This window comes from Hyperolius riggenbachi, chromosome 3 (assembly GCF_040937935.1).
Source record: "Hyperolius riggenbachi isolate aHypRig1 chromosome 3, aHypRig1.pri, whole genome shotgun sequence".
NCBI classification, from domain to species: Eukaryota; Metazoa; Chordata; class Amphibia; order Anura; family Hyperoliidae; genus Hyperolius; species Hyperolius riggenbachi.
The window spans coordinates 120,115,884-120,142,298 of NC_090648.1; the positions used below are offsets into that span (position 1 = coordinate 120,115,884).

The following is a 26,415-nucleotide window of genomic DNA, read 5'->3' on the forward strand; positions in this document are numbered from 1 at the left end:
AAATTCCGTATCGTTACATTCATACCGTATAATATGTGTACTGATGCACATTTTAGTGCGTGGTAATTTGTAAACCTAAAGTTGCAATGCGTACTATCCTTTAATTTATGCGCTTTCCCGCCCTTCCCAGCCAACCAAAAAATGCATTGTACGCTCTGACTGTGGCAAATAAAGTTGTTGAAGTCCGTGCAATGAACTCTGGGAGATGTAGTGCTATGTACGCCAGGTCAGGTGGTCACAAGACTGAGCTTCCCTACAGTCTGATTCCAGGAGACTTCGGTGCTCTGTGCTGTCACCCTGGTAACCGGCTGTTCAATGACAAATCACGTGGTAAATATACATTTATGTCTCGCGTATAGCTGCAGTGAGCGGCTGTGTCTGGCAGGCACAGTGTACTTTGGCATGACAGGCTGGCACTTGTAGTTTACCAGCTGTTGCTGGTGTGGCATATAGTTTTAAATAGTGGCAAAATCTGATAGCTGTTCTATCAAAATGAGCTGCCTCTCATATTACAATGGCAGCTTAAATGGATCTGAGTCAGGGGAGGACTGGCCCAGGGGGACGGGGGGCAATTGCCCCCCGGGCTGCCCGAATCTTAAGTAATTAGGGCCGGCCGCTGCTATACGCAGCGGCCGCAGACATACCACAGGTGACAGGTTCGCAGTGGGGATCGCAACCTCGTGCGATATTTCCCGGCAAGTTGAAGTATCCAATCAAAGAAGGGGCTGAGGCGGCCGGACGTGGTGTGCCCTTGTGCGTGGCTGCGCCTGCGGTGGATGTGAGCGGCACAAGGACACAAATAGCTTAGGTCCTCTCCGGCCCGGTGGGTTGACCCTGCTTGACTCCACCCCCCGCCTGGAGCCATTGCCGCCCGCAACGTGCTGCTGTGCCTGCGGTGTCATCGGAGTGAGCTGTCTCACTCTTCAGCTTTCTGTGCTGGGGGGGCTGGAGCTGCGGCTACGAGTGGCTGGCTGGCCTGGCTGGAGGAGTCGGACACAGTCCTCCCCTGTGCTGCTGTGCCTCTGAGGTGTCGTCGGAGTGAGCTGTATCACTCTTCAGCTTTCTGTGCTGGGGGGGCTGGGGGCCTGGAGCTGCGGCTACGAGTGGCTGGCTGTCCTGGCTGGAGGAGTCGGACACTCGGGGGGGGGGGGGGGGGGGGGGGGGCTGGGAGTCGGAGATGCCACCTATAGCTGCTTGCTGCTGTGGAGGAGGAGGAGGTGTAGGACTGAGGAGACAGGAGGTCAGGTCCAGGTTGCCAGAGGAGAAGGTGGTTTTTATAAATTTTGTTTCTGTACTTCTTCTCCCTTCTTGTCACTGAGTTACTCACACTTTGCTGCCTGCCTGCTACTGCTGTCAACTTCAATTCTCTGCCAAGGCCAGTGCCCGCTGAGTTTTTTTTTGTGTGATAATCATCTCCATTCTGACCCTGGCCTGAGGGGGGACGTTTTTTCTTCTTGTGGTGTGATTGGCGGCAGGGGAGGGGGGAGGCAGGCAGTTAGGCACTGTCAAACAGGTAGTTGGAGGGGGGGGTAGGTGTCAGACAAGTAGTTTGTATGGTGGGTGGGCAGGAGTGGGGTTAGGCATCACCAGGTAGGTAGGTTTGTGTTTGTGTGTGTGTGTGTGTGTGGGGGGTTGTTCAAAGGAGTTATCAGGCATTTTTAATGAAATAAGTGCTACTTACCCGGGGCTTTCTCCAGCCCCACGCTCCCAGCATGTCCCTCGCCGCAGCTCTGCAGTCAGCCATTCGCTGCCGCTGCCTCCCAGTCCCCGGCGATGGCACCAGTCCGACCTGGATGTCGGCCTGTACTGCGCCTGTGCGAGCAGCACTGTCAATCACCGCCACATGGACCGGAGTGTACTGCGCAGGCGCAGTAGTTCTGCGTCTGCACAGTAAGCTCTGGTCCATGTGGCGGTGATTGACAGCGCCGCTCGCACAGGCGCAGTCAGCCTGACATCATCGCCGGGGGTTGGGAGGCAGCGGCAGCGAACAGCTGACTGCAGAGCTGCGGCAAGGGACATGCTGGGAGCTTGGGGCTGGACGAGCCCTGGCTAAGTAACACTTAATTTTATAAAAAAAAAAAAAGCAGCCTGATAACTCCTTTAAGGTTAGGCATCAGACACAGACAGGTAGATTGTGCGGAGAAATGGGGTTAGGCATAAGGTACATAGTGTGTGTGTGTGTGTGTGGCTGGGGCTGTTAGTCATCACAATTTGAAGATTTGCACACAAGAAAGATATGGCTTTGGGCTGGGGATGCCGTGAAACGGGCCTCTAGTTTGTGTTGTCCCCCCAGGCCAAAAGGTTCCAGTCCTCCCCTGATCTGAGTCCAGTTTGCTGGACTGGTCTCTGTTTTGCTGGATATGCACATAGTTAGGGTGCTTTCACACTATGCATGTTGTGTTGTGATATCAATGCAACGGTGCTGAAAAGTGATGTACACGCGCATGTAGTCTGGTAAATGCCCAGCATGCTGTGCATTACTCCAATGTAAAGCTACCACAGAAATATGATTGCATTACATTGGGATGCAATGATATTCTCCATTGTGACAGAACCCAACAAATTCAGTGTGAATGGGCCCTTTGTAATTGGAGTGGTTAAAGCGGACCTGAACTCTTGCTCTGGACAGAAGGAAAATATAGAGCAGTGCACCCTGTGTGTATTTAGAGAGTTTAGCCTGTCTAATGCTCCCTCATCTTTGACTAATCACAACTGTAATTTGAACTCTCAGCTGTGGTAGCTGGCTGCCTCAGCTAATTTGTAAACACTGGATGTTAACCCGATGTCTGCTTTCATGAAAGCAGGAAGTAGACACTGCAGATTTTTGCAGAATTTGTATGAGCTGTAACAAAGAAATGTATTTATTTGAAGGTTATGCTGTTGCTTATCTTTTAGAGCAGAGAGGGAAGTTCTGAGTTCAGGTCCACTTTAAGGATCAGTAAATCTCTGATAAACTTTTATGTCATCTACCAATTTGCAGCAATCGATATTAAAGCAATCCTAAAGCAAATTAAAATAACTCATTGGTGGGAAGCCTCTGGCGATTCCAAAAGCGAAAGGATAACGTTAGCCAATGCAGATGGTTCTACTGCCACAATTGTGATTTCCTCAAAAAGCAATCGCAGCTCCTGCGGCATTTTTGCAGTTTGTCCAGAGCTTGATTTTTAAAACGTAGTACTTTGTGCTTTCAGGAATTGCATTTATTTCCAGAAGCATATTGGGATCCCCGGCAATTGCATTAATTTCCAGAAGCATATGGGGATCCCCGGCCTAAATGAGGTTACTCACCCGCTCTCCGCTTCCAGCGTCGATCTCCCTTCAGCCGCGTGACCAGCATCCCATCTTCATGACTACATCGGTGTCTCGTCATGTGACAGTGGGTCACATAAAGAGACATGCCACTGTGGACGCTTGGCGTGCGTTGAGTGACCTCATTAAAGGGAACCTAAATTGAAAGGGATATGGTTGTTTCCTTTTAAACAATACCAGTTGCCTGGCAGTCCTGCTGATCTCTTTGGCTACAGTAGTGGCTTAATGACAGACCTGAAACCAGCATGCAGCTAATCCAGTCTGACTTCAGTCAGAGCACCTGATCTGCATGCTTGTTCAGGGGCTGTGGCTAAAAGAATTAGAGAAACAGGATCAGCAGGAGAGTCAGCCAACTGGTATTATTTTAAAAGGAAAAATCCATATCCTTCTCGGTTTAGGTTCCCTTTAATGTTCGGTCACAACTCTGCATTGAGAAGAATAGAGAGGCACATCTGGGAATGCAGGTGGCTACCTAAACTGGGGAGGGGCTACCGAATACTGGGAGCACAGCTGGCTACCTAAACTGGGGATGGGGCTGCCTAATGGGGGCACACCTAGTTACTTGGAGAGGGGACTACTTATTACCGGTGGCACATATGGCTACTTCTGCTGAGGGGTGGGGGAGGTCATTCTCATCGGCTACCTAAATTGGGAAGGGGGCGCTATTCAATACTGGGGGCAAATTTAGCTACCTCTACTAGGGAGGGGTGGGGGGCTCGTCGGCTACCTGAACTGGGGGCCCAACTAAGACTAGGGGCGAGTTCGGCTTCCAGTAATGGGCGGGGTGGGGGGGGGATTACATCGGCTACCTATACTGGTCTGGCGCCTTTGTAAAATGTAAGATCCCTTTGTGGCCCACGACCAAAAAGATTGCCCACCCCCAGTTTGGATGTTTTTTATTGAGTGAAATCTCTTCTGGCAGCCTTACATAAGGGCCTCTTTACATTGACATGTGCACAGGTGCGGTTTCCATCTAGCACTTGTATGTCGCTTTACAAGATCTCCTATGACTGTCCAGTTCCAGAAGAAGGTGACTGACTGGACAAGAAAGAAAGGTAGTCCACTATCATTGCTCCTGGGATCAGCAAGTTTTTCACACTTTCTGTCCTCCCTGTGGCATGGATGCTGAGAGACATCCCTGAGGCTGTAGCCTAATGATTATTTTGCTATGTCTTTAACCAATTCAATAAATATATTAAAGTGGACCTGAACTCTTGCAAATGACACAAGGAAAAAAGCTTGCTTTTAGAGAGTTTAGCCTGGTCTGTAAGTAATCACAAGTGTAATTTGATCTCTCAGCTGTGTCAGGACAGAAGTTCAGCAATCCTCTGCAGACACAGTTAATATGTAAACACGGGGCTAACCCTTTGTCTGCTTCCATGAAAGCAGGAAGTAAACACACTGCCGATGTATTGCAGGAGTTCTGTAAGCTGTAATAAAGAAATGCTTTTCTTTAAAGATTATGCTGTTTCTTATCTTTTAGAGCAGAGAGGGAGTTCTAAGTTCAGGTCCGCCTTAACAAAAAGAACTCTCCTGTTCTATTTTTTGGAGATGTTCATAGAGCATTTCATAGTAATTATGCTTTTACACTTCAAATTTATTCAAGCACACGCTCTGTATAAAAGTTAAAAAACTCTTTATTAATTCAAATTCACATAGAAACCATTAGTAACGGAGTTTCCTACCTTCTCTCACACTCACTTCAACCTTCATTCATCCACACCATAGAAGGGCCCTTCTATCAAATATAAAAAATAAATAATAGAAAATTAATAGAAAAAAGGGGAAGATATTCTCCTATATATGCAGAAAAAAATGAATGAATGAAAAATCTAAAATTATAGAACGTTCATAACTGGCAGACGTTCTATAATTTTAGATTTTTCATTCATTCATTTTTTCTGCATATATAGGAGAATATCTTCCCCTTTTTTCTATTAATTTTATATTATTTATTTTTTATATTTGATAGAAGGGCCCTTCTATGGTGTGGATGAATGAAGGTTGAAGTGAGTGTGAGAGAAGGTAGGAAACTCCGTTACTAATGGTTTCTATGTGAATTTGAATTAATAAAGAGTTTTTTAACTTTTATACAGAGCGCGTGCTTGAATAAATTTGAAGTGTAACTCAGTTGAAAATTGAGGGTTGAAGGGATCCCTCACTCTTGCACGCTGCTGAGTAGACAGTTATTCCCCTCCAGCGCAAGGTAATTGTTTAATTGTTTAATTATGCTTTTATGTTGAGTGTATGGGGTCTTCAGACTATAGTCAGGCTAAGTGCAGCAATGTCTGCATAAGATCACCAACCTCTGACTGCTGTCCTGTGATAGGTTTCATGTTTTCCTTCACTATACTCTTACTTTGTTGCCTGCTTATGTGCTATTAATGATCCATGCCAAGAGTGTTTACTGCAGCGATGCAAGTGCATAGTATCCATGGCAACAGGTTACTTTATATTGTTTTCTGTAATATTATTGATGTTTTTGAATACATGACACAAGCTGCTTTATGCATAGTTAATGCAAAATGGAATGGGGGTTAAATCCATATGGAAAATCCCCCTTGGATAATTGCATGTGGACAGAGGTCAAAATAAAGTAGAGAAACATGCTTGAAGTCTTAATCAGTGGGGTGAAATGCCTCCAGTATAGAAACAAGGATTCGCTCTAGGCACTACACTGGCTACTGCCTCATGATACATTATTACCTGGTCATCTACAAACCTATTTTTTTTTCCTAAGGGCTCGTTCACATCTGCTGCGCTGAAAAACGTGTGAAAGCGCGTGGTAAAAAACGCATGCACGCACTTGTGTGCGCTTTAGTGTGCGTTTCTGTGCGTTGCGCTGCGCTTCTTTAAAGCACGTATTGCTTGTTGTACCAGCAGCAGTTGTCAATAAAACTTTGTTTTTGTATGTAAATGTATTTTTTTCTCCAATTAGGGGTAAAAACCGCATGCGCTTCTATGCGCTAAAAAAGCGCACCCATTCACTTGCATTGATGTGCGCTTTCCAGCTCAACGCACAGAAAGGCATGCAACACTACGTTTCTGTAACGCTGCTCAGTGCAGCGCATAGATGTGAACCAGCTACATTTAGTTACATGGGAAAATAAATACCTTGCTGATCGCACAGGGCAGTGCGCTGTAAAAAGCGCACAGAAACGGCCCTGATCGGAACGAGGCCTAATGCAAATTTCATGTAAAGCCTCCAATACTCCTATGGAGACTAGTATTTATTTGGTCATAAGTTTTAGAAATGAAAAAAAAATTATAGCTTTAATGTAAAGAGCACACAGGGAGGGGCAGTTACCTCAGTGCAGCAATAAGGTAATCCCTGCCCCCCTACATCAAAAGCAGTAAGCATACCTGTCTTCATTCCAGTTAAAATAAGAGGCATGAGTTGCACACATAGGCTAATGGATGACTGAGCCAGCCTGGCTAGTTGAGTGTAGCTGACAGGTGGATTATGTATTGATTGCCTAGCAAGCTCATGGTGATTGGTGAACCAGAACTTCCAGGCTTGTGCAAGGGGCTACAAAGGACCAAAAAGCCTCCTTACTAAAAAAAAAATTGCCTTTTTAAAACAGAAGGTATTTGCAGTTATTCAGGTTGGAGTGAGCTCTGAGGTGTCCCATGATGCATCACTGCTGAATATGCAAATCATCTCTGGTTTCCCTGATAGGTAAACACACCTCCAGAACTGCTGGAATGCAACGTCAGCTTGTTAATATTAAAGAGCCAAACTAATCCAACATGCATACAGACTGTTTCGGCAGGTGGATTATGCAGGGCTCATTACCATGACTTTTGTAGAACTGTGCACTGTTACCAGTGAAGAATGATGGTCTGTACACACACTAGACAAAACTCAGCTGAGATGACCGATAAAGATCGCTTCTACTGAGATTCTTGTGTGTGTGTGTGTGTACAGTGGCCCCAATACGTTTCCGAGAGATCAGGCATGCTGGATCATCTCGCCCAGATGCTGCCTGATACAATGTTTTCTCACGCTCAGCCAGCTCTGTCGTGTGCTGCACATCGGCCTTCCACCGCCTTCCATAGTAACAGGACTTATTGCTAGCCTGCAGGTCCATCAACAAAATGTTGCTCAAGGGATCGTGCCTTGATCCCTGCCGGGTGACATTAGAGTGAATTCACTTTTTGATTGTCCAATTATTGGGCAATTTTACCACTTCCATGTACAGTAGTATGAGAGCTTACCTGCACAATCTGTACATAGTACATTAACCTTCCTGGCGGTATGATTCTTTCATGAGCTTTTAGACCCTAAAAGCAAGAAAAAAATAATACCACAAGGGAGCCTGGAGCAGCCCCTGCACTACCTCCCTGGGATCCAACCCTACAGTTCTCGCTCCGTCCTCCAGGTGGCGATGTAACCCTATAGTGAGATTGCCGACTGTCGTCATGACTACAGTCGGCGATCTCACCAGGGGGATGCAGAGCCTCCATGGACAGGAAGAGTAATAACCGCCAGCGTCTGGATCGCCCGGGGGGCGAATGAGAATGCCCGCTGCGCGCAGTGCTCTGCATGGACCTCCTGGCAGCTACCACGAGTGTAGGCCGGGGTTACCGCTCTGAGCTGCAGTTTTCTACCCCGAGTGTAGCTTGTGGTTACCGCTAAGGAGGTTCAAATCTGTTGGCCCTCATATTACATAGAAGGGGTAAAATTGGCCAGTGACTGGCCAATGTGACTACCTCCATGTAGTATGAGAGCTTACCTACACGATCAAAATTGAAGGTGTTTACCAGGCTTTAGTGTTAGGACTAGGTAGAGGGTGGGTGGGTTGGTGTGAGAAGAGGACTAAAACAGTTATAGTAAAAATTTTGTAAAATTACCAATATTCTACTAACCTTATCATCCAGTGCTTAAAGAGAACCCGAGGTGTGTTTAAAGATTGTTATCTGCACACAGAGGCTGGATCTGCCTATACAGCCCAGCCTCTGTTGCTATCCCAAACCCCACTAAGGTCCCCCTGCACTCTGCAATCCCTCATAAATCACAGTCGTGCTGTGAGGCTCTGTTTACATCTGTAGTGTCAGTCTCAGCTGCTCCCCCGCCTCCTGCATAGCTCCGGTCCCTGCCCCCGTCCCTTCCCTCCAATCAGCAGGGAGGGAAGGGATGCAGGCGGGGACTGGAGTTCTTCAGGAGGCGGGGAGAGCAGCAGACTGACACTATAGAGATAAACACAGCCAGCTCTGACAAGTTGTTTGTCAGCAGTATGGCTGTGATTTATGAGGGATTGCAGAGTGCAGGGGGACCTTAGGGGTGTTTGGGATAGCAACAGAGGCTGGGCTGTATAGGCAGATCCAGCCTCTGTATGCAGATAATATTCTTCAAACCCACCTCGGGTTCTCTTTAATATTTGAGTATAATATTAGTCATTTTACCAATATTCTAGTAGCAATATTCTAGTGCCCGAATTACTGTGGCCTTTTTTATCTCACGCATCATGATGCATATACTTCTTCTAGGCCTGAGCTGGAAGTATTAGGGGCAGAGGATCCAAAGGATGGTCAGGAAATTGACATGAAATGAATATGGTAGCCTTCGTAACACAATCATTTCAGGCTTACTTCAAGCCCTTGGAAACGGTTAGAAATAACAGGGTTTATTTTGTGTACTACAGTTTCATAACATTTTCTATTTTAAAGGTCTGATGTCACTTTGGATCCAAGGTGCTCTACGACTGATCCACCACAGGACTTTCCATCTATCGCCCAGACGGGGGATCTCTCGCCTTTCACCGCTCAGGATGAGATTAGTCCAGTTTCAGAGCTCCTCCTCTGCAGGTCAGAACATTGGCTTGGAGCTAGATGGAGACAAGATCATTGACCTCAATGCCTTTGATCCATCGTTGCCTTGTAGGATGAGAGAGTTCCTAGAAGCTGGAGAGTCGGCCTTACAGACGGCCAGGAGGTACCAATCCATATTCAGTCATTTGCATTTATACGGCGTATATGCCATTCTGTACAAGATCACTAAAGAGCTGCTCATATTTGTCAGTGTAAAGCCTGGCACATGCGTTCAATCACTATCGCTCTTAACATTCCTTAGGATGACTTCTGGGAAAGAGCGCTGTCACTTAGGAGAAAATGTTAATTGCACATGGACCCTGGTTTCTTACAAAGCGTTGTTTTGAGCGACAAGGATTGAAAATGTGTATGTTACTTTAGATCAGACCTGACCTGACAGACAATAGATTACAGATATGAAATCCACATATTACACAGGTAATCGATACTCAGGAACCCAGTGATGGAGAGTTTTGCGTAATGGACTATACATATACTATTGATCCATTTTATAAGTATACTAATCCTTTAATGGTAGAGTTCCATGTTAGTCATCAGTAACAGCCAAAAGTTTTCAATCATTCTCATTCAAACGTCCTGCCTTATACTTTACAGGAAGTCTTAAAGTGACACCGAAGCGGAAAAAAACCTTATGATATAATGTATGTATGTGTAGTACAGATAATTAATAGAACATTAGTAGCAAAGAAAAGAGTCATATTTTTATTTTCAGTTTTATATAGTTTTTTTTTTTTTTTTTTTTTTTTGCAATAACAATCCACACACACTGTATATTAACCACTTCTGGATTCTGCAAACGCTTATCTACGCCTCTGCAGTAGATAAGCATTTGCAGTACGTTTGTTTACCGCCGCCGCCACGATCGCCGCACTTCCCCGTCCGCAATTGCCGCTATCCCGTCCCCTCTGTGATCGGGATACCCGATCACTGAGGCTGCGATGACTCACAGCCTCCTGCAGTGTTGTATGAAGAAAATCCCGGCAGAAACAAAATGTAAACCCTTCCTTCTGTGTGAAATGTATTCAACACAGAACTCCATAGCGCCATCTTGTGGCCAAAAAGTAAAAATACATCCAAAAACAGTCTAATATACTAACCCATAGGAAAATTTAAATAGTTTTTTTTTTAATATATATTTTTAAACCCTTCCTCCCCACAGTTACCAAAATAAAACACTTGTAAAAAAAAAAAAATACACCATTAAAAAAAAATATATATATATATATAAATTGCTACCTTAGGGAATTTGTTAATATGTATGACATTACTGTGGATTTTGTAATGAAAGTCTTGGAATAATTATTATAATATAAAAAACACTAAATGGAAAAATAGACACCTTTATTTCCAAATAAAATATTATTGCCATACATTGTGCTAGGGACACAATTTAAACGTTGTAATAACCGGGACAAATTAGAAAAAAAAGTGTCTATTTCATCATCGATAGCACATTTTATTTTTAAACTACAATGGCTGAAAGCTGAGAATGGTGATTTTTTTTTTTTTTTTTTTTTTTTTCATTTTTTTCTACTTCTTCCTTGCAAAATACATGGCTATCCCACTGATCCGCTGCCGCCAATACTTTTAGTCATAGATCCTGAATTAGCATGCAGATCAGATGTTTCTGACATCCATTGCGACAAGATTAGCTGCATGCTTGTTTTCAGATACTACTGATGCTAGAATGATCTCCAGGACTGCCAGGCAACTGGTATTGTTTAAAAGGAAATAAATATGGCAGCCTCCATATACCTCTCACTTCAGGTTTCATTTATAGGACACCCGAGGCGAAAATAAACTAATGAAAAATGATTGTATCTATCTTCCTTCGCCTAAATATGAATTTTTAAGATATTCCACGGATTTATTTAATGTTTAAATCTAGTTTATAAGTTTTACGTATGCCAGAGCTAAAATCTATGAACTATTAACCATTTTTATCTCTTTCCTGCTCTCAGAAGTCATTTTCTAGGAAAGTGTTTTATAGTTGGAATTTCTTATCAGTGAGGGTCACACTGTAGTCACTTCCTGTCTGAGTCAGGACTGAGTCAGCCACTTATATACCTGATATTTAACTCTTTCAGGCTGAGAAAGAAAAAAAGGAACACAGCATAGTAATTTGTAGGCTAGGCACTATACATACCCATATTTATCTCATCATGTCACATGTCACCTCGGGTATCCTTTAACCTCCCTGGCGGTAAGCCCGAGCTGAGCTCAGGCTATGCCGCGCAGGAGGATTTCTCAGGGTCTGCTGGGGCGATTCGCCCCATTCAAAGTGCTGTGCGCGCAGCCAGCACTTTGCTAGCCGCGCGCACAGCTCGATCGCCGCCGCTCTGCGGCGATCGCCCGCACACAGCGGCTGAAGAGGGCCCCCCCGCCAGAGCCCTGCGCTGCCCGGATCAATGAGTTCCGGGCAGCGCTTTGGGCTGGATCGAGTGCGCATGACGTCAGGACGTCGGCTGACGTCCATGACGTCATGCCGATCGTCGCCATGGCGACAGGAGAAGCCAAACAGGGGAACGCGTTATATACGCGTCCCCCTGTTTGCTATTGATGCCGGCGACGATCGCACTACAGGGCCACATGCGCCCTCTAGTGGTGTTTCATGTAGCTACCACTCTGGTAGCTTTACATGAAACAAAACAAAAAAAATTTAAAAAAAAAAAGGATTTTTGCCCATTTTCAAAAATAAATTAACCGCCAGGGAGGTTAAGGCAGTGGAGGGGAGGACTGTCCCAACGCTGCTCAGGCTGTAGTGAGAGCCGATAGAAGTGATCAGACTTTCTGCACTTAGTCCTGACTACTAACTCGGCCTCTGTGGATTGTAGCAAAGTGGTACTAATACACTTAGCTTTTATATAGAATTCATTAAACCATCCCCCCTCTCAAAATGGTTATTCCTCTTGAGATGGAGGGGGCAGGATTCTATGATGCAGAAATGTTAGTTGACCTGATTTATGGCCTTAATAAAGAGTTCCGTATGGTAAGTGGAAAATGCAGATGGAAACATAGCAAGCAATCCACATCTTTTGCTGCCTGTAGTAAGATGCATTCTAAGTACTGTACTTCTGCTGTATTGTTTCCCGCACTTAACATGTTGTTACAGATCTCGGAGTGACCCTGTAGTGGGAGGTGCAGGGATGCTGACATATTTAATTCCTTATAAGCCGTACTGATTGCTTGGCTATCCTGATCATCCTCTGCTTCCAGTAATTTACCAGTAATCCACTGACTCAGGACTCATGTGATCTGACTAAAGTTTGGCCACATTGGCTGTATGCTTGGTCTGGTGTGCGATTCACACATTACTAAAACTTGAAAGATCAGTAGGACTGCCAGGCAACTGATATTGTTTAAATGAAAGTAAATATGGCAGCCTCCATATCCTTCTCATTACAGAGTCAATCTTTGGCTGTAATTTCACTTATGTGGTTTCCTGTTCCACAGAGCTCTGGACTCTAATGAACACATTCTGAGTCGCAGTCAGCTTACAATGATGGCTCCCATCACCAATCCAGGCAAAGTTGTCTGTGTTGGGATGAACTATGTGGACCACTGCCTGGAGCAGAATGCTCCTGTTCCTAAAGAACCCATCATCTTCAACAAGTTCCCCAGCACTATCATTGGCCCATACGACTCCATTGTGCTTCCTTCTGAAAGCAAGGTAGGTGCCTGTGTGTGTGGACCTGTGGTAGAAATATAGCGAGGGAGGTAGGGTGGGCACAATTTCCTCTCTATAGACAATTGGATAAAGGTTTATCTTAATGGTCAGGGTACAAGAATTACTTACAAATACAAGTGTAATTACAGCTATAGAAATGCTTGTTTACTGTAGTGTAGCTCCACTCTCCGCCTCTGCTATTCCCCTCTTGCTGGGTTAGTTGTGTCTGCACATTGGCCGTAAGCAGACATTTGGCATATTGAAGTCCCTGCAGCACTAAGCTATAAATAGAGCTCTCACTGCAAACGGACATAACTAAGGAAAAATAAAAAATGGAGGCAATACGTCCACATTGTTGGCTTGGCTGGGAAGAAGCAAAATCCATCTTGTCTGTTAAGGGTGGTCAATGAGATGCAAATAATTACATAATTATGCAAATTCTGCATACACATTAATGTAGCTGTAAAGTTAGCTATTGGGGGATGGGGTGATACTACATGTCAGTTTTCAATTTACATAATGAATTTGCATAATTCTGCATTATCTCAGAATTATTGGCATCTCATTGATCTTTTCTAATAGCTGGCTTTAGACTGAGCTGGAAAGTGCCTTGAAGTGACCCTGAGATGAGTAAAAATAAGATTTGTACATACCTGGGACTTCCTCCAGCTCCCTCCGCTTTCACCCCGTCTTCCTCCGCCTTCTCGGCAGGGCTGTGGAGTCGTGTTTGAGGAGTCAGAGCAATTTTTGGTACGTGGAGTTAGGAGCCGGTGGTTTCATAAACTTTGGAGTTGGATGATTTTTGTACCAATTCCACAGCCCTGGTAAGTATTAGACTAAGGAGACGAGGAGTCGGAGTCGCAACCATTTTGGGTACCTGGAGTCAGAGTTGTAGTCGGTGGTTTCATAAACTGAGGAGTTGGATGATTTTTGTACTGACTCCACAGCCCTACTTCTTGGTCTCCCGTTAGCAGCCCCGAAGGTTTGTCCAGTCGGGTGCACTGCGCATGCATGGCCTGGCCGCTTGCACGTGCCCCGCCATGCTCCCTTGGACAGGAGCAAGATGGGGGGTTCGCGTAGCCCAGTGCGCTTGCACCGACTGGCCCCGACTTGGCAAACTTGCGGGGCTGCTAACGGGAGACCAAGAAGGCAGAGGAAGATGGAGTGGGAGCGATCCATGAGGAGGGGGCTGGAGGAAGCTCCAAGTATGTATGAAGCTTTTATTATTACTCATCTCTGGTACACTTTTTTATTAAAGTGGAGTTAAATTCTGAATCTCTTTCCTGCTCTAGAAGATTGGCCACAGCATGATGACCTTTATGAACAAAACCTTTTCTTCATTACAATTCATGGAAATCCTAAAAAGAAACCTGAAGTTTAGAACTTGTTCTCACTTTGCAGGGAGCAATGATGGGGATAAGCTTCAGTGTTTACTGTATGGGGAGAGAACCTCAGTGATGCTCCTGCAGTTTATTCACAGCTGCTGATAAGACTTAAACACTGTGTATACAAACACAGGAACACAGAGCAGTGGATTTCTTCAGCAACTATATGTGGAATAAAGACTTTGGCCTCAATTCACTAAGCTTATCTCCTGTCTTTAATAACTCTTCTAGAGTTGTTACCATGGTGATAAGGCATGTAGTATTCAGGAAACATTTTACCTCAGGCAAACCTAAAGTTAACTCTTCTGTCTTTAAGTTAACTCTTCAATCCTTAAAATAACTCCAGAGTTAAAGACAGGCTGTTTATTAACTGCATGTGAAAATAACTACACAGGAGGTAAAATAACTACAGAGGAGGTAACTTAAAGAGGTACTGTAAGGGTCTACAGTGCTCACCACCTGTGTGTAGCTAATGTCCACATTATAGGGGAAAACCTGGCTTTTATTAGCATTTGTATTGTATTTATTTAGATTTCCCCCCTTTAATGTTGAAGCCACGCCCACCAGATCCTCAGCTCCGCGGCAGCATATTAATTAGCCCTAGCCAGATTGCCTCATGGGTAGTGACGTATGGAGCTGTCATAAGAAGCTCTTGCCGAGTAGGGGGAAGGAAAAAAAAGCAGAGGAAGAACGGATCCCTGCACAGCTCAGAATGCTCGCTGTCTGTGTGATCAGCTGAGCTGATTACTATTAGAGATGGGAAGTTCGGATCTTTTCAATGATCCGGATGATTCGAATCGGATCATTGAAGAGATCCGGATCTTTGATCCGAATCTCGGATCATTTTACTACCGGAAGCATTCGGGGGTGAAATGAACAGCAGGACAGGTCTGTGGACAGGAGAAGGGGAGGGAGTGGACACACAGAGAAGGGGAGAAGATGGACAGAGGGCAGGGAGTGGACAGAGATGGGAGGAGGGACGAGCAGAGAGCAGAAATGTTTGCACGTAATACCCACATGCTGAAGTCATATGCTTTACATATATTTCACCTATATGTTCATACACTTTGAAAGAAAAGGTCGCACAGTGAAAGAAAGCATTCCCCAAAGATAAGTGCAGCTGTTTAGTGCCGAGTGCAGGAGGATCATATAATTGCCCAGCAATCACAGTGCCTGCAAAGTTACTGAGCTGTGCTGAGCCAAAAGCTTCCAATGTGATCACTGTGCAGCACTACGGAACAGCCAGCCTATAATGGGCAGCACGTTATAGCCAGTATGTGTGCTCTACACATATCTGGCAGTGGCATCCATGTCTTCTCTACCTGTCCCTGCAAGGCTGCCTCCCCTGAGTCCCTTCCAACAGAGCGATCCATCTCTGCTCTGCTTCCAGGACCCCGCTGCGAAGGGGCGTGTCGCTCCTGGCCCCGCCCCTTTTGCGATCCGAATCACTCATTTTGATGATTCGGATGATCGACTCATAAAATAGATTCGGATCAAAGATCCGAATCGTTCATGATCCGGACAACACTAATTACTATCTCTACTACATGACAGGCAGACTTGCCCAGACGCTCTCCCTTCCCCCTTACTGCTAATTTATGAGCATGTACAGTCCTCCGTTCCAGCACAGTTGGATGTCTTTGTCCACTCTCTCCTCCTGAAGCCTGCAGCAGCGTCTGTCTCCCTCCTGCTTGCAGAGTTCAGTGTATACTTCTGTATATTGTGTGTATAATGTGCCGTTTCTCCTCTGCTCTCTAGCTGTCATCAGCTGCCTGGTGTATTGTACTAAATGCAGCTATAAAGCATGTCATTTGAGGAACTCTGCAGCCAAGCAGATTAGGAGAGTACACCAGGCTGCTCTGATGACAGCAAGTGAGGAGAAACGCAGGGTATGCAGGAGTATACACTGCACTTTGCAAATAGGACAGGAACAGATGCTGCAGGAGGGGGAGTGCAATTGCAATTAGCATTGGGCAAGTAGGAGGGATGCACAATGGCTGTTAGCTGTACTTTATACAAGGAAGGGGGGGGGGGTAAACTGTGGCCACATACATATAGGGGGATGGATCTCTAGAGCACAGGAATAGTTAAAGAGAACCCGAGATGGAGTCATATGGTGTACTTTGGTCTTCCTCTAGCCCCATGAGGTGTGGGGGGGGGTCCCTCTTCAGCCCCTCCATTCACTTGTAATAGCTTCTGGTAGTGTGACCACTCGTGGGGTTCTGCGCATGCGCGTCATGGTGCACCTGCATCCTCTGTCATGCTCCTGCAGCCGGAAACCTGTGCCTGCGCAGTAAGGCTGCACAGAATGTTCCTGCGCACAGGAGCCTGTTGTGGGGGGCAGGCGGCCATGCCGCGCATGCGCACTACCCCACAACTACCAGATTACCAGGAGCTATTGCAAGTGAACGCAGAGGACGGCAAGGGACCCCCACATCTCATGGGGTGGAGGAAGACCTAGGAAAGTATAAACACACCATATGACTCCATCCTAGTTACTTTAAAAGGAAGCATCCAAGTACATTAAAAAAAGGAGATCTACTTACCTTGGGCTTCCTCTAGCCTCTGGCAACCGTCCTGTGCCCTCGCCATATCTCTGGTGGCTCCTGGTCCCCTCCGGTGCAGGACCCCTATAGATGCTCAGCAGGCCGTCCTCTACTGCGCCTGCGCGAGCACCGCTGTCAATCACGCACATGTGGTCCAGAGTGTTCTACGCAGGCACAGAACTATTGCGCTTGCACAGAACACTCCAGACCACTTGTGCATGATTGACAGCGGTGCTCACACAGGTGCAGTAAAGGATGACCTGCTGAGGTCTGTATCTGCACCGGAGGGGACCAGGAGTCACTGGAGATGAGGCGAGGGACATATTGGCAACCAGGGGCTGGAGGAAGCCCCAGGTAAGTAGATCTCTTTTTTTTTTTTGTACTCAGATGCTTCCTTTACGGGAACCAAGCATCTGCAATTACAATTAATTTTTAAAAATGAGCCCTATAATGGAGGTTTATATGATTGTACTGGTACAGACTAACCAGCAAGCTCCTGGTGACCCAGAACTCATTGGAGTGCGTAAGGGACTACAATGGGGGGGGGGGGGGGAGGGCTGTTGGGTAAAGCAGCATTACCTACCTATGGTGGGATCATGGGCCACATAGCAAAACTTTCATGGGGCCCTCAGATGTAGGTACTTGAGCACTGCCACCTGCTTCTACCCCATGGAGTTATTTGGGTAATTTACATTCTCATGCAATCAACACTACACATAGTTCATGGGCACTAAGATATAGGCAGAGGAACACAAGAAAGTTAATGGTGAATACATTAGTACCACCTGCCCCCCCCCCCCTCCCCACTTTGCTCCAGGGCCCCATAGCAGCTGCTATGACGGCTATGGCTATTGCTACGCCCTTGTATGGTGGTCACTATCTGCTCCACACACAGGCTGCACAGCGCCTGCATTTAAATTTTCCTGGTGCCATCATGTGCATACCTGCAGCAATACATGCCAGGTGGGGTAGTCGGTGGATGCAAGTACCTATCTGTAATTGCATCCATGGACTACATATCCCAGCATGCATTGCAGCAGGTGGTGGGCAGCCACCACCAGGAAAATTAAAATGCAATGCTGTGCAGTCTTTCTGGGGAGAAGATTGCGACCACCATATGGGTGGGAGGCCACAGGAGCAGCCCACCATAGGTATGTAATGTCGCTCTCCCCAACCACCTTGACTCCCCCATCCCAAAGGCACACTTATACAAACCTCCATAAGGCCTGGAACCCACTAGAAAGCAATATTGCTAATTGCAATCGCTAGCGTTTTTAATGAGCATTTTCTAGCGATTTTAAAAAGTGTCAGCTTTTTGCCAGCGATTTGAGATTAGCGTTTTTAATTGTGATTGGTCCTTTTAATTTTATTTTACAGTGTGCAGTAATTTAAAAACACTAGCAAAATCGCTCTGTGTCGGTTTTGCCGAGCGATTACACCAGCGTTTATATACTTTACATTGCAGAAACGCTAACGCTAAAAATTCTGCATGTCCTGTGTATGCGATTTGGATAGTTGTGCGTTTAGGGAAATCGCTACCGTTTTGAAAGGCACTTTAAAATCCAGAGGATTCCCCCTGCCGAGGCGATTATCGCCCTAGAGATTTTTTTCCTTGCAGTGCCACTGCAAAGAGACTCTGTAACCAAAAAAAGTTCCCCTGGGGGGTACTCACCTCGGGAGTGGGAAGCCTCAGGGTCCCAATGAGGCTTCCCCCACCCCTGTAGCTGCAGGCAGTCGAGCTCTGACCCCCGAAGTGTCCGGAATCCCCCCTCAACAAGCCCGATAAGCTCTGATATATTTACCTTCCCTGGCTCCAGCGGAGGAGCTGTTGCAGCTCTCAGCACGGAGATAGGCGGAAATAGCCGATCTCTGTCGAGTCTGCTCTACTGCGCAGGTGCAGGAGACTTGCGCCTGCACAGTAGAGCGGGCCGACACCGATACTGCGCCTGCGCTGGAGCCGGGAAGGTAAATATTTACATGCCCGCTGTTCGGAGGGGCACAGCGAGACCGCCGTGGGACACAGGAGGATGAGGGAAGCCTTGATAGGATCCGGAGGCTTCCCCCACCCGAGGTGAGTACACCCCAGGGGAGTTTTTTTAGTTTCAGAGTTTCTTTAACCTGTTTAGATATTTGGATGTGAATTTCATATCCTGATTCGCCCTCCTGTGCATTCCAAGATGTGAAATACACGTCCTGCACTTTTGAGCCCCTCCACACGCTTGTGCGGGTGCACACGCGGTCTCATAAGCACTCCCTTTCTTCCCGCGTATGCATGCTCATGCGCTCACTTAAAGGGCAACTGAAGGGAGAGGTATATGGTGGCTGCCATGTTTATTTCCTTGTAAACAATACCAGTTGCCTGGCTGTCCTGCTGATCTATTTGGCTGCAGTAGTGTCTGAGTAACAGAAACAAGTATGCAGCTAATCTTTCCCATCTGCCAATAATGTCAGAAACAGCTAATCTGCTGCATGCTTGTTCAGGGTCTGTGGCTAAAATTATTAGAGGCAGAGGATCAGCAGAGCTGCCAGGCAACTGGTACTGCTTAAAAAGAAATATGGCAGCCTCCATATACCTTTCATTTCAGTTGTTCTTTATATGTGAATGACTGCTGCACTCATTCATGTAAACAGAAAAAAAAAACAGTTAAAAAAAAGTTTTAAAGTCACAGTGTCCCCATTGAACAATGAAGTGGTTACTCCCCCGAAAAGTAGAAATGCCTACCTAAAGGGGCCCATACACTCAGCCGATTTTCTGGCCGACCGATCCCGATCGATTGATCGTTTGCAAATCGGTTGGCCAATCGACCGATCGTTGGCTGATTTCGATCGATTTCGATCGATTTCCATCGAACTGGCAGGGTGGAAAATTTAGGTCGATCTGATGAGATTGCTTATCAGTTTGCATTGGCCTTAATGGAAATCTGATGACAAAAAAATGCCATCAGATCGAATTTCAATAGATTTCAAACTGAATTCTATCCTGGTAAAAAATGTTCTAAAAACGCATCAGAGAGATCATCAGATGCATTTCTTATCTATCTGCTGCCAATCTGACGAGTGTATGGGCACCTTAACTAATTAACCTCTTGTGTCACCTACATGTAAGCATAGTCTTAAGATCAGTGGACACTTGTAATGGTTGCCGCCCGTAGCAATCGTATGCGATCAGTTTTGAGACCCAATGCTGTACAGATACATTACTGTGTTGTTGCCCAGCATTGTATCTGGAGTCCCCAAACTGTGCGCCATAGCGATTGGATCCAATCGCTACAAAAGCACAGGCTGGCAATAATGGTACGCCCTGGCTCAGATGTATATCACTTGAGCTTATAGACACAGATGTCCTGGCACCCTAGACTTAGCCCTCCATGAACCTACAAACTCCTGTTGAACCACTGGATGTCCCAGCTGTCACTTCTCCCTTACTTCTCTTGCCTGTCATAGCTACAGGTGTCCCTTTGCATTAGTTAGCCAGAGATACCCTCGGGATTAAGCAGCCAGTGGTGCCCTCAACTGAAGGGAGATCTTGTCAGTGGAATGCAGAGAGCTGGGGGAGTAACCTCTCATTTACACTGTCATCAGGACTCTGCATAGGGTAGGAGGGAGGGAGGTACTAGAGAGGGAGGGAGCCGCTTTTCCATCATCAGGCGCCTGTAGGCACATGCCTACAGTGCCTTATGGTAAATCCGGCCCTGAGTATGCCACATTCCCAACTAGTGATGAAATATGGCATGTAGGGTATCATTTGAACCAGAATAAGAAAAATAATATATTCTGAGGTGCTTTATAACTGTGGCACTTGTTTGCTTTTATTCAGAGGGGGGGAATGAAGCAGGCAGCAACTATTTCATGCACAGTCCTTCAGGCAGAAATTTGATACACACAGAAATAGACCCAATCTACTTACTCCTCTATTCCCGTTTATCATAATAAAATATCCATTCATTAGCCCTGCAACCATTATTAACAGAAATTGTTTTACACCTGCCTTCCATTGCTTTACATATACAGACAACACTCTCTCATCTTTTAGGCTCCTATAAACAATTTCCAATTAGCTACCTAAATTAATTGCACATACAGTACACTACATTTTTCATAATTTCCTATGACTTCCACCTTCTTTTTACTACTTTATTCAGCTAAAACATTACAATACACTACTCAGCATCTACAGCTGATTCCCTGTCTGCTTCTCTTCACACATCTACATATTACACTGTTTGGTCTTCTGCAAATTGTCAGTTAGGAAAAAAAAAAAAGAGGAGGGTGTAACAACCTTCACTGTGGGCGTGTTTTCAACTGCTAGAGTGAAGAGAAAAAAAACTTGCTAATCCTGCCAGAAGTAAACAGGGATCCTCCCACACTGTCTATGGCATTTTTACAGCACTTTGCTATCAGAGTTTAGGAGATTTATTAGTCGCTTCTTCTTATCTATATACCTCAATCACTCTCATATACCACTTTTAAGGGAATATTTTATTCTGCTTACAGTTCCTCTTTAACCACTTGCCGACCGCACACTCATAACGTGCGTCGGCAAAGTGGCAGCTGCAGGACCAGCGACGCAGTACTGCGTCGCCAGCTGCAGCCTAATTAATCAGGAAGCAGCCGCTCGTACGAGCGGCTGCTTCCTGTCAAATCACGGCGGGGGGCTCCGTGAATAGCCTGCGGGCCGCCGATGGCGGCTCGCAGGCTAGATGTAAACACAAGCGGAAATAATCCGCTTTGTTTACATTTGTACGACGCTGCTGCGCAGCAGCGCCGTAAGGCAGATCGGCGATCCCCGGCCAATCAGCGGCCGGGGATCGCCGCCATGTGACAGGGGACGTCCTGTCACTGGCTGCACAGGACGGATAGCGTCCTGTGCAGCCCAGATCTCCCGGGGGAGCAGGTAGGAGAGGGAGGGGGGAGAATGTTGCCGCGGAGGGGGGCTTTGAGGTGCCCCCCCCCGCCACCCACAGCAGGCAGGAGAGATCAGACCCCCCCAGCACATCATCCCCATAGGGGGGAAAAAAGGGGGGCAATCTGATCTCCCTGCCTGCACCCTGATCTGTGCTGGGGGCTGCAGAGCCCACCCAGCACAGATCAATCAAACCAGCGCTGGTCCTTAAGGGGGGGTAAAGGGTGGGTCCTCAAGTGGTTAAGGAATGAAGAGATAAGATAACTCTCTCTCTTATGTGGAGGTAAGTTTTCTCTTGCCTTATTATCTCCAGCATGATCTTAGTGAATTGAGGCCTTTGCATGCTGTGTAAGTGTTCGGGCCCGCTTTAAACCTCAGCATTAGGCATGCCGAACTGTTATTCATAAAAGTTGGGATCCATTTCAATATAAGGCTTAGCTTCAAAATTACAAAATATAGTTCCTTTGATATAAAGTGAGTAAAATAATCAATGCAGTAAATTCTAATTTATGTTTTTTCTTCTGGTTACACAGTCACAGCACTCGCTGCCTGGAGACATGTATGTTCCTTTCTCATTGCTGTTGTAGACACTGCATAGACTGTGTGTCTGGCACAGGACATTACTGAAGGCTCTCATGTAATAAGCTATGCACAGGCATATATCATTATATCATCAGTAAAGCCAATGGCCCCTTAGCAGAGTTTATGCCGTGCATCAAGCAAATGAGAAATGTTCCCCAGAGGGCTAAAAAGAACACAAGAGCTTATATACTGTGCATGCTAGGGAACCAGATGAGTAATAAATACTCTCTACAATGTTGAACATTACACTACTCTCCCGAAAAGACTCACTGAAATGGTCAAATTGGCCTTTTTTTAAGTAAAATACCACTTTCTTTAAAGGACTTCGGAGGCGAACTTAAAAATCTATTTTGTACTCACCTGGGTCTTCTTCATGTCCCTCACCGCAGCCCCGGTCGACATTGGTGTCCCCGCTGGCCGGCTATAAGGTATGCGACATCCCGGCGAGGTCAGCTCTTCTGTGCCTAGGTCCACATCATCGGGCATGTACTGCGCCTGTGCAGTAGTTGTGTGCAGGCACACTAGGCGCCAGATGACGTGGAGGTCTGAGCCGACCCCACCAGCGGGTCGCCATCATTGCGGGGACACCGAAGAGGACCGGGTGAGCAACTGAGACGACTGGTAGGGGCTGGAAGTAGCCCCAGGTGAGTACAAAATAGATTTTTAAGTTCGCCTTCGAAGTCCTTGAAAGGGACACTGAATAGCCCATCAGGTCCCTTGCGTCCTCTGGGTCCCTTCCTTTCTCCCACTGTTGGCTCCGTTAATCTGGCACTTCAGCTGAAGTTGACATGTCGGCGCACCCGGCACAATCACGTGCCCGTCGCTATAAGCCTCTTGCGCAATGCGTAGTTCAAGCATGCAGATTGTTTTTGACTAAAATCTGACAAGATTATCTGCATGCTTGTTTCAGGTGTGTGATCCAGACACTACTGCAGCCAAATAGATCAGAAGGACTGTCAGGAAACTGGTATTGTTTAAAATGACATAAATATGGCAGACTCACTATATGCTTAACACTCTAGGTGTACTTTAAAGTGCTTAAACATTGTACACAAACCAAACTCAGCCGAAAAGGCAGCCAATATTGACTGCCTCTGCCGAGAATCTAGAGTGTGTGTTCACCTGACGCCTCAGCCAGCGATCAGCCTGGTGGATAAACTCTGCAGAATGTTGTCTGAAAGCATTCTTCTTCTCACACATCCCTGTGTGGAGGAGGCTTTAGAGACGTACTGATGGCAATAATTTGGACATGAAGTTTCTCTATGAATAGTCAGCTATAGGCTTCTATGTGCAGACACAGTACATAAATAGGCATGATGGATTGCCCTGGAGGTCATATTTACACTTTGACCTTCATGACTTTGCATTGATTGGGTGTTTTAGGAATGACCTATCATTTTTACAGTGTTTTTGTCCCCCATGAGGTACCGTCTGTAAGTTGTCAGTCCTGTGAATGTCTCCCTGGTCAGTCCGTAGTTTGCCCTCTGGCGGATACCAGATTTTGGTGTTTGGTGTGTTTGACACCACATTGGAGAATAAGGTGTCCCAGTTACAAGTTATTACAGACATTTCCATTCCTCAGTAATGATTTTGACATAGCATGGGCAATAATTCAATGTACTGTATATATTCTGCATATTTTATTTACAATAGCTGAACTGAATGCAAAGACAATGTGAATATGTGAGCGGACTGAAAAGTAATGCGGCTGTCCCGGCTGATCGTTCAGGAAGGTAGACATGGGGATTCTGTGCAGGTGTTTGTGAATGGCATATCAACATGCCTGAACCTGCAGTATGACACATTCTCCAGCATTCCGAGTGGAAGCAACTCAAATGTGTCATCATGGTGGATGAAGACATTCCTGTGAGACTTCAGCAGCGACAGCTGATTGAAGTTTGCATTTAGCTTGGGAATTGGGGTAAGGAGAATCTTGAAATATTATGTCAGGCATGCAGTGATGAATGTATTGGCCGTACTGCTGTGTTCTGGCGATGGCGTCAGCAGCATATGTGTGGGTGACTGAGCATGCTTGGGGAGGCCACCATGGATATGGATGTAAGGGCTATTGCACAATGACGGGGCTCACACGCTGTTTTGACTCAAGCCATTATGACAAACTTACTTTTTGTCATGTCACAACCAGAGTTAAAGGACAACGGTAACGAGACGGATAATGGCGGCTGCTATATCTGTATTTCTTTGTAAACAATACCAGTTGCCTGGCAGCCCTGCTGATCTATTTGGTTGCAGTAGTGTCCAAATAGTGTCTAAATAACCCCAGAAACAAGCATACAGCTAATCCTGTCAGATCTGATAATAATGTCAGAAAGACCTGATCTGCTGCATGTTTGTTCAGGGTCTAGGGCTAAAATTATTAGAGACAAGGGATCAGCAGGATAGCTGATAACTGGTATTGCTTAAATGGAAATAAACATGGCAGCTTGCATATACTCCTCACTTCAGTTAACCTTTAAGAAATCAGCTCTTCTGTGGGATTTCTCGATAGCCACCCAGGTGGACATGCAGAGCATTTTCAGTTTCTCTGCCAGAATGTGTTGAGACTGTTCAAACAAATGTTAAAGCAATCCTGTGGGAGACATGAGATCCCCGAGCAGGAAACAGAGGAGACCACAAACAATAGACAATGGGGCTGAATTTTGTAGCTTGAATTATTATTTAGCCAGGAAAATGCTGTCATACTTTGATTTGTTTAGGTTGCCTTTTGAAATAAGGTTTTTTTTTTTGTTTTTTTTTAAACAACACTAGTGGCTTCTATACAGAGCAGGATTATCCACCAGGCAACATTGGCAGGTGCCCGGGGCCTAGTGGCTGTCAAGGGGCCTACTTGCCACCTTCTTTGACATCTCTTCGCTTCAGCTTACCAAAAGGACCCCACGTCTACAACCTTGCCTAGGGCCCCCTAACATCTTAATCCATCTCTGCTTCTACATGTGTGATATGTGACCTAAGCAACTGGTGTCTCCATTTGATGATAGCAAAGCTAATCAGTCAGACTTGTGCTATGCTGTGAAAAGGAACCTAACTTAATGGAAGTGCAAAGGCAAAATACAATAGACTTTCCTCTTGTTTTATACTGTATTGCTTTTTTTTTATTGTGTAATTGCAACATTTCATTTACAGTGGGTTGCAAAAGTATTCGTCCCCTTGAAGTTTTCCACATTTTGTCACATTACTGCCACAAACATGAATCAATTTTATTGGAATTCCACGTAAAAGACCAATACAAAGTGGTGTACACGTGAGAAGTGGAACGAAAATCATACATTATTCCAAACATTTTTTACAAATAAATAACTGCAAAGTGGTGTGTGCGTAATTATTTAGCCCCGAGTCAATACTTTGTAGAACCACCTTTTGCTGCAATTACAGCTCTCTACCAGCTTTGCACATCTAGAGACTGAAATCCTTGCCCATTCTTCTTTGCAAAACAGCTCCAGCTCAGTCAGATTAGATGGACAGCGTTTGTGAACAGCAGTTTTCAGATCAGATTCCCCCACCTGAGCTGTAGATCTCTGCAGCTCGTCCAGAGTCACCATGGGCCTCTTGACTGCATTTCTGATCAGCGCTCTCCTTGTTCAGCCTGTGAGTTTAGGTAGATGGCCTTGTCTTGGTAGGTTTACAGTTGTGCCATACTCCTTCAATTTCTGAATGATCGCTTGAACAGCATTCTGTGGGATGTTCAAGGCTTTGGAAATCTTTTTGTAGCATAAGCCTGCTTTAAATTTCTTTAAATTTTTCAATAACTTTATCCCTGACGTGTCTGGTGTGTTCTTTGGACTTCACGGTGTTGTTGCTCCCAATATTCTCTTAGACAACCTCTGAGGCCGTCACAGAGCAGCTGTATTTGTACTGACATTAGATTACACACAGGTGCACTCTATTTAGTCATTAGCACCCATCAGGCAATGTCTATGGGCAACTGACTGCATTCAGACCAAAGGGGGCTGAATAATTATGCACACCCCCACTTTGCAGTTATTGATTTGTAAAAAAAGTGTTTGGAATCATGTATGATTTTCATTCTACTTCTTACGTGTACATCACTTTGTATTGGTCTTTCACATGGAATTCCAATAAAATTGATTCATGTTTGTGGCAGTAATGTGACAAAATCTGGAAAACGTCAAGGTGGCCGAATACTTTTGCAAGCCACTGTAGTTGTGCTGA

The 26,415-nt window shown here is 45.6% G+C and overlaps 1 protein-coding gene across 3 annotated transcripts in view; it reads left to right on the top strand.

Moving 5' to 3' along the window:
- Window positions 1-223: 223 nt before the first annotated feature.
- LOC137562969 (oxaloacetate tautomerase fahd2, mitochondrial-like) overlaps window positions 224-26,415 on the top strand; it is a 51,714-nt gene continuing 25,522 nt past the window's right edge. For 2 of the 3 annotated variants that reach the window (XR_011030227.1, XM_068274841.1), the window contains exons 1-3: window positions 224-330; window positions 8,980-9,244; window positions 12,595-12,811. Coding sequence is in view for 2 of the 3 variants with exons in the window: in XM_068274841.1 (XP_068130942.1) it covers window positions 8,985-9,244; window positions 12,595-12,811 (477 nt within the window). In the remaining variant the exon portion in view is untranslated. Of the gene's footprint in view, window positions 331-1,245; window positions 1,268-8,979; window positions 9,245-12,594; window positions 12,812-26,415 lie in introns of those variants that run through there. The other variant, XM_068274842.1, reaches the window with a different exon arrangement.